The sequence below is a fragment of the Triticum urartu genome, chromosome 2A (assembly GCF_056163025.1).
Source record: "Triticum urartu cultivar PI428250 chromosome 2A, HENAU_Tu73, whole genome shotgun sequence".
NCBI lineage: Eukaryota > Viridiplantae > Streptophyta > Magnoliopsida > Poales > Poaceae > Triticum > Triticum urartu.
The window spans coordinates 517,320,458-517,329,443 of NC_141874.1; the positions used below are offsets into that span (position 1 = coordinate 517,320,458).

An 8,986-nucleotide genomic window follows, 5' to 3' on the forward strand; every position below is an offset into this window, starting at 1 on the left:
TCAAGAAGGAGGAGACGTCATCCGCTCCGTACGTGTGTTGAACGCGGAGGTGCCGTCCGTTCGGCACTTGGTCATCGGTGATTTGGATCACGGCGAGTACGACTCCATCATCCCCATTCTCTTGAACGCTTCCGCTCGCGATCCACAAGGGTATGTAGATGCACTCTCCTCTCGTTGCTAGTTGACTCCATAGATTGATCTTGGTGAAACGTAGGAATTTTTTTTGTTTTTCTGCTACGTTCCCCAACACGTAAAATCATTGAAATATTGACGGTTAAAAGTTTATTAAGAAATTCATGAAGGTTGGTGGAAGTCAATCCAAACTGGTGCGGTCAACTCATGATAATAGTGTAACTTTCATTTTTGTTGGGACACCATTCCATATTATAATGGTTGGATGGTTGGCACTTTGTATATCATGTACGGTCGTATATCATGTACCTAGTGATCAACCCGAGGTATGACATCACATGTGTCTCACCAAAAGAGATTATTCTTTTGGTGGTAATATTATTCTTCTGGTGATAGGCAATATACTACTCCCTGTTTAATTGAATGTAAGTCATTTTTTTGACATTGTGATAGTGTCAAAAAATTGTCTTATATTAAGTTACGGAGGGGAAAGAGTACTCGATAGTTAAACTATCGACTATGTCAATGAATTCTTCTATTTATGTGTGGCACCTAGGGCTACAATGGGAGGTTGTTTCTTTTTCTTCCATGTTGGGTTTGGTGGCCAGCCGACGCCCATGGAGGCTCCAGTTTTGGCCAAGCTACTACACGGTCAAGTCTGACAAGTGCACGCGGGCAATGGCCAGTCGAGCCAGGGCAGGATGAGATGTGGTTGATTGGAACCTTGGTGGAAACAGACGACCGATGGAAATGGGGTCGCGGTCGCGCACTCGCTTGTCTAGGTGGAGACCAGACGGAGGTGCGATGAGATCCGGGCGCCTGGAGGATTATGAGCACTGGACATGGGAAAGCTTCAACTCGAGCTTGAGTTCGGACATTACAAAGGTAAAGATGTGAATTGGAGCGTATCGATACAACAAATCAATATTATGATCTCCATTTGTGTGTTTTTTTTCACACAAAGTCTGGAGCGGGAGTGCGTGGGCTGGCGTGGACACACAACCGTGCAATGGAAGGGTCGCACAGATGGTCACATGCAGCGGCTGCAGGCAAGCCACGTTTGGAGGAATAGTTTTTCTAAGTGTACGGAGGAACGGTTACATGCATTGGCATGTTTCCATTCGATCCTTGCATACATCGGTTTTTATGTGCCTTGAAATCTTAACAAATGATGTATGAAAGTAAAGAAAAGGAAGATTTTTTTAAAAAAAAAGATTCGAGATATACCCTTCAAATCAGAGGAAAAGGAGTACTAAATAAAAAAATGTTAGTTTATCACACCTAAAACTAGAGATAGTTTTATCCAACAAACGTAAAATCATTGAAATATTGACAGTTAAAAGTTTATTAAGAAATTCATGAAGGATGGTGGAAGTCAATCCAAACGGGTGCGGTCAACTCATGATAATAGTGTAAGTTTCATTTCTCTTGGGACACCATTCCATATTATAATGGTTGGATGGTTGGCACTTTGTATATCATGTATGGTCGTATATCATGTACCTAGTGATCAACCCGAGGTATGGCATCACGTGTGTCTCACCAAAAGAGATTATTCTTTTCTTTTGGTGATAGGCAATATACTACTCCCTTTTTAATCGAATATAAGTCATTTTTTGACATTGTCATAGTGTCAAAAATTGTCTTATATTAAGATAAGGAGGGGAGAGAGTAGTTGATAGTTAAACTATCGACTATGTCAATGAATTCTTCTATTTATGCATGGCACCTAGGGCTACAATGGGAGGTTGTTTCTTTTTCTTCCATGTTGGGTTTGGTGGCCAGCCGACGCCCATGGAGGCTCCAGTTTTGGCCAAGCTACCGCACGGTCAGGTCTGACAAGTGCACGCGGGCAATGGCCAGTCGAGCCAGGGCAGGATGAGATGTGGTTGGTTGGAACCTTGGTGGAAATGGACGACCGATGGAAATGGGGCCGCGGTCGCGCACTCGCTCGTCTAGGTGGAGACCAGACGGAGGTGCGACGAGATCCAGGCGCCTGGAGGAGTATGAGCACTGGACATGGGAAAGCTTCAACTCGAGCTTGAGTTCGGACATTAGAAGGGGAAAGATGTGAATTGGAGCGTATCGATACAACAAATCAATATTATGATCTCCATTTCTGTTTATTTCACACAAAGTCTGGAGCGGGAGTGTGTGGGCTGGCGTGGACACACATCCGTGCAATGGAAGGGTCGCACGGATGGTCGCATGCAGCGGCCGCAGGCAAGCCCCTTCAGAGGAATAGTTTTTTTAAGTGTTCGGAGGAACGGTTACATGCATTGGCATGTTTTCATTTGATCCTTGCATACATCGTTTTTTATGTGCCTTGAAATCTTAACAAATGATGTATGAAAGTAAAGAAAAGGACGATTTTTTTTAAAAAAAATAAAAGATTTGAGATATATCCTTCAAATCAGAGGAAAAGGAGTACTAAATAAAAAATGCTATTTTATCACACCTAAAACTAGAGATAGTTTTATCCAACAAATGTAAAATCATTGAAATATTGACGGTTAAAAGTTTATTAAGAAATTCATGAAGGTTGGTGGAAGTCAATCCAAACTGGTGCGGTCAACTCATGATAATAGTGTAAGTTTCATTTCTGTTGGGACACCATTCCATATTATAATGGTTGGATGGTTGGCACTTTGTATATCATGTACGGTCGTATATCATGTACCTAGTGATCAACCCGAGGTATGACATCACGCGTGTCTCACCAAAAGAGATTACTCTTTTGGTGGTAATATTATTCTTTTGGTGATAGGCAATATACTACTCCCTTTTTAATCGAATATAAGTCATTTTTTTGACATTGTCATAGTGTCAAAAAATTGTCTTATATTAAGTTACGGAGGGGAGGGAGTAGTTGATAGTTAAACTATCGACTATGTCAATGAATTGTTCTATTTATGTGTGGCACCTATGGCTACAATGGGAGGTTGTTTCTTTTTCTTCCATGTTGGGTTTGGTGGCCAGCCGACGCCCATGGAGGCTCCAGTTTTGGCCAAGCTACTGCACGGTCAGGTATGACAAGTGCATGCGGGCAATGGCCAGTCGAGCCAGGGCAGGATGAGATGTGGTTGGTTGGAACCTTGGTGGAAACGGGCGACCGATGGAAATGGGGCCGCGGTCGCGCACTCGCTCGTCTAGGTGGAGACCAGACGGAGGTGCGACGAGATCCGGGCGCCTGGAGGAGTATGAGCACTGGACATGGGAAAGCTTTAACTCGAGCTCGAGTTCGGACATTAGAAAGGGAAAGATGTGAATTGGAGCATATCGATACAACAAATCAATATTATGATCTCCATTTGTGTGTTTTTTTCACACAAAGTCTGAAGCGGGAGTGTGTGGGTTGGCGTGGACACACATCCGTGCAATGGAAAGGTCGCACGGATGGTCGCATGCAGCGGCCGCAGGCAAGCCCTGTTCGGAGGAATAGTTTTTTTTAAGTGTTCGGAGGAACGGTTACATGCATTGGCATGTTTCCATTCGATCCTTGCATACATCGGTTTTTATGTGCCTTGAAATCTTAACAAATGATGTATGAAAGTAAAGAAAAGGATGATTTCTTTAAAATAATAGATTTGAGATATACCCTACAAATCAGAGGAAAAGGAGTACTAAATAAACCAAATAAAATCATATTCTTTACACCATCATATAAATATGGACGGGTAAGAATTTTTATGTTTGTGATTCTAAAAAATCTCTTATTTTGTGGAGGTTATGGGTGCGGCTGGACCCTCAAACCCACAAAATAAAATAAAAATTCTACCCTCCAACAGGAAAAGAATCTAGTACTAATGGAAGATGAAGCTCAAGTGACATACCAAAGGAAGAAGCTGCATACAGGGGCGACCTGGTTCCTCCTGACCTTCGTTTTGTTCCCCCGGTGCCGCTTGGGATTCTTCTCATGTCTATCCGCCTTCCGAGGCACTAAACACCTTCCCCCTCCTATTTATGTGCTCCACTCCGTCCACTCTTCCACTACTTGCACCGTCTCAGGGTCAGGGCTCAACTCCTCTCTCTGTTCCAGTGGAGGTAAATGTTTCCGCAGAGCGATTCTCTTATTTCCCGTTGGTCCTTGGATAGATACTCCTTTTCTCGTTACCAATGTTACTGCCTATTTTTTCTCGGTTAGATTCTCGATCGGTTTGTTGGGCGGTAATCTAGCAACGGATCACGATTTCTTCATTTGTTGCGATGCTAAACTAATCTAAATTTATTCTGGTTGCCGATACGGTGCCGTTTTTCTCGGCAGTTCCTCGGCAGTTTGGACATTCGTCGCGCAACTAGATTTCATCATGGACGGTGACGGCCGACACGACGACGGCGACTGGGTGCTGCCCTGCGCTGCCCTCGCCGACGTTACTCTGGCCCTCGTCGGAAAGATCGGTTCCGGTAAGAGCGCCACCGCGAACAGCATCCTTGGAAAGGAAGCATTTCCCTCTGAGTTGTCCTACAGCGGGGTTACTTTGACTTGCCAGAAGAGAAGCAGGACGCTTCACGATGGCTGTGCGACCCGCACCCTCAATGTCATCGACACTCCGGGTAAGCAAGAACTCTCTATGTCCTGAATTTATATTTCAGTGATGTATGGTGGCAATGGTTGCAGAACTTTCTATGTTCTGAATTTCTGATTAGGCTAGTATACCGATTTAGTGATGTTTCATGGGGAAACCTGTAGTAAAGTTTCGGGTGGTTGTCACTGTTTATATACTACCTTGTTTTGTACTACATCTGTAATGCATTGGTGTACTTACGGAGCATTTACGTTTTCAAGTTGGACGTAATGTGAACAAAAAAACAGAAACAAAAGAATCGAAGACTTGGTAGTCATAACTCAGAAGTTCACTGCAAATGAATCGACGTCCAATCCAATGGCTGGAAATATTCTCCTTCAACACATTGGTGTATTTTCTACCAAACTGTTTCTTTAGATTGTTCTACCAAATTATTTCATAGAGTAAAATGCATCATAAGTCCTAAAACTATTGGAGGTGTGTCAGTTTAGTCCTATAACTTTGAAACTGCACTTTTGGGCCCTAAAACTATCAGAGGTGTGTCAGTTTAGTCCTATAACTTCGAAATTGCACTTTTGGGTCCTAAAACTATCAAAGGTGTGTCAGTTTAGTCCTATAACTTTGAAACAGTAGTTGTGGGTCCCAAAACTATGTAAGTTTCTTCCTCTTAGGTCCTAAGCTTGCATGGTTAGCATTGACCCACCAACGAGTCACTTGGAAATGCTTGGATTGTAGCCACATTGACCTGACCCAATGGGCCCACCAGGTAAATATGCAAAAAAAAACTAGAGCGTTGTCTCGCCTCGTTCTCACGCGCTCGTCTTCTCCCACACACAGAATGCTCAGAGGCGACGGTACAGAGGCCATCAGTGGAATGATGGTTTGAGCTCCAGCGAGGAGAGTAGACCAGTCATCTTAGCCTCCCCCAACAGCAGCAGAACGACATGTCGCACAACGTCCAATTGCTACCCACCTATGGCTACTGCTAGGGTTGTGTCACTCTCAACGACCTCTGCGCCAGCTTTGCAGTTTCCGCGCACTCCTCTGTGTCGCCCGACAGCTCACCACCTATGACCATGCTCGTGCCCAAACAACAGCCTGCACGGCCAACTCTACGGCAAGGGTGTCGGGGCAACGACGATATCATCAAACAGAGAGAGAGAGAGAGAGGTGGGATGGCATACTCCATCCCAATTGGCTCGGGATCTCCCCGGCGGCCTCGCCGAGGGAGAGGGATGTCGTCCTTCATGCCGACTAGCTCGGGGTCTCCCCGACGGTCACGCCAAACCTCCCAGGGAGGCTACCGTGCAGCTCATGGCCGTGCAAGTTGCAGGACACACTGCAACGTGGAAGCGTATGTACCACTTTGGGGGATATAAACACATACAAAGGGCTCAGTTGAAAAAATGCTCCATGGATGGTGGCCATGCAAGATTAGGACCTCAGATGAACAAACATACATAGTTTTGAGACCAAAAACTGCAATTTTGAAGTTATGGGACTAAAAATGACACACCTCCAATAGTTTTAGGACCCAGAAGTGCAGTTTTGAAGTTATAGGACTAAACTGACATACTTCCGATAGTTTTAGGACCCAAAAGTGCAGTTTGAAAGTTATAGGACTAAACTGACACACCTATGATAGTTTTAGGACTTGTGATGCATTTTACTCTATTTCATATATATCATGGTGGAAAGTATCCTCCTTGGCAGAATGTTCTGTTAGTCTGCCGCTTTTCATGCAGTCTGCTTCTGATCATCTAGCTTCCCGGCATAAGTGGAATGTGATGTTTGCGGTTTGTGCTGTCACGCTATGGCACGCCAGAAATGATCGTGTGTTCAACCGCAAGCGCTGGACAGGGGCCTATGTCAGGTTTTATGCAGCAGATATGCTTCGGATGTGGGCTTACAGAGCTAAAAAGCAACAGCACAAGGAGGACCTGCTGGAGTGGGCGCGAATCATAGATGCTTAGTGATCGCTTTGGGCTTTACAGTCTGTTTGTACTCTGAACTTCTGTCATCCTCCACTTCCTCCTCTCTTCTCATCCTAGGCTGCTTGTGGCCTTGCACCACGGTGCCTTCACAAGCCTCATGTAATTGGACTTTTGGTCTCCAGGCTCGCTGCCTGTTTTGAAATATATAAGGTAGATCTTGTCTACCTTTTTATTTTCGAAAAAAAATGGTGGAAAGTATTTTTTTTCTTTACAACATATATACAATCTAACCCAATTTGATCGCAATTACCCTTATTTTCCCTTGCCGATACTGAAGCACGAACTCTATATACATCTAACAAACTAGTTTTGTGTGACTACTGTTTGATGTTATATCCTCTGTTCCTAAATACAAGACGTTTTGGTAGTTCATTTTGAACTATTGAACTACCAAAATGTCTTATATTTAGTAACAGAGGTAGTACATATTTGCAAAGTTAATGTGCATTACTTAATTACCAAAGAACTACAATGCTATCCTTTTTCTGTAGGCTTATTTGAGGTGGACACTACACCTGAAAACGTTCACACAGAGATTGCCAGGTGTTTGGACATGACAAAAGATGGATACATGCGATACTGATGGTTTTTTCAGCTACATGTCGGTTTTCTCATGAAGATGAGAAAACAGTAGAGTCAATTAAACTGCTTCTTGGGGATAAAGTCCTTGACCATATGATTTTAGTTTTCACACATGGAGATCTAGTGGGAGAAGAGATAAGTTGGAAGAAAAAGTTAAGTGACAGTGCCCCAGCATATCTGCAGGTCGAGTAAATATTTTCCCAACTTTACAATTTTCAGATAACGATAGTCCCAGTTTTAGTGTTTACAATTGCATTTGATGTGCCAGATCCAATTCAGTGTCTTGCTATTACATCTTGCAATATATTTGCATGTGCCTTACATTTGTGTGACCTATTTTCAGGACATGTTAAACCTATGTAAAAACAGGGTTGTTCTGTTTAACAATAAGACAAGCAATAAGATGAAAAAATTGCTTGATGCAGTGGACTCTGTTATATCCAGCAATGATGGATACCCATTTTCCAACCAGATCAGTCGAATTCAGGTGCTTTAACATTTGGTCATATTCCATCCCCTGCACTAAAGTTTTCTCATTGTATTTTCTGTTATCTTGTTGCAGCAAGCACAGAGTAGGGAAGAAATAAGTGTTGATGAATGCTCAGTAGAACAGATGTCCAAAATGAAGAAAGATATACATGATGAATGCCTTGCACAGCTTGCGAAGATGGTAATAGGTTGATAATGCATAAATTCAATTCACAAATGATTGTGTAATGTTATCCACTAAACTGTGGCAATATATTTCTTCTGTTGCAATTCAAATATGCTTATATCTATAGATAATGCATACATTTTTTTCTAGGAAAAAAAACTGTCAAGTGATTCTTGGATGAACTATTGGTTGCTTTGGCTTTGGAATGGATGTGTTAATATTTACTCCAACGCAAAGGATATTCACCTGATTTAGTTAAGACATGATAAGATATTTTGAAGAATTTTTAGCTTGGTAGTGATAACATAGTTGTTTCTCTGCTTTTGAATAAGCCAACAGTAATATTTATAATGCATCAGCTACTGTTGTTTCTTTCAGTTAAATAACTGACTTTACTCATATAATTACTAGGTGGAGGAAAAACTAAATAGTACAATCACTAGGCTTGAAAAACTACTGTTGGAAGAGCAGAAAGCCAGGCTGGAGTCGGAGAATGAGGTGGCAGAAGCATTATTACGATCAGAAAAGGAGATCAAGAAGCTCAGTGAGATACTACAGAAGGCTAAGCAGGAGACTGAAAGCACACAAAAAGAAATGGAGAAACTCAAAAAGAGAGTGAAAACTCTTGAAAAGAAAAACTGAAAGTGAGCGTGACAATAGTGTAATTCTCAATAGGGTAAGATGCATATGGCTAAACTCTTGGGTTGGAGAATGCCCTATGAGTTGTTCGTTACCTGATAGTGTGCTACATTATGTTGTTTGGAGGTACCATATATGATTAATGCATCTTGCATGCTTAGCATGGTCTGAAAACTTGAGCTGAAGTTTTGACAGAGCCAGGGAAGATGTCAAGTTGGCACTTAGTCTTAGCAGCAGCAATCACCATACCAAATTTATTTCCTTATTCTTCTCATTGCTATTTCTCATTGATGATAGCTAGGCAGTATACCAGGGTTTGAATCCCATCAAGAGCGAATTTCTGGTGCCTCACCCGGGTTGGCTTATATAAAAATATGTCCTGAGTGCTAGTACCCATGGATCTCATTTTTTTCTCATTGACATCTGCATATATATATATATTTACGATCTTCAAGTTC

The 8,986-nt window shown here is 42.5% G+C and overlaps 1 protein-coding gene across 1 annotated transcript; it reads left to right on the plus strand.

The window, feature by feature from the left end:
- Positions 1-7,493: 7,493 nt before the first annotated feature.
- Positions 7,494-8,531, plus strand: LOC147985700 (immune-associated nucleotide-binding protein 9-like). The gene is made up of 3 exons (XM_087539921.1): positions 7,494-7,721; positions 7,797-7,904; positions 8,301-8,531. The coding sequence occupies exons 1-3, from the start codon at positions 7,494-7,496 to the stop codon at positions 8,529-8,531; spliced, it is 567 nt and encodes a 188-aa protein (XP_087396047.1).
- The last annotated feature ends 455 nt before the right edge of the window (positions 8,532-8,986 follow it).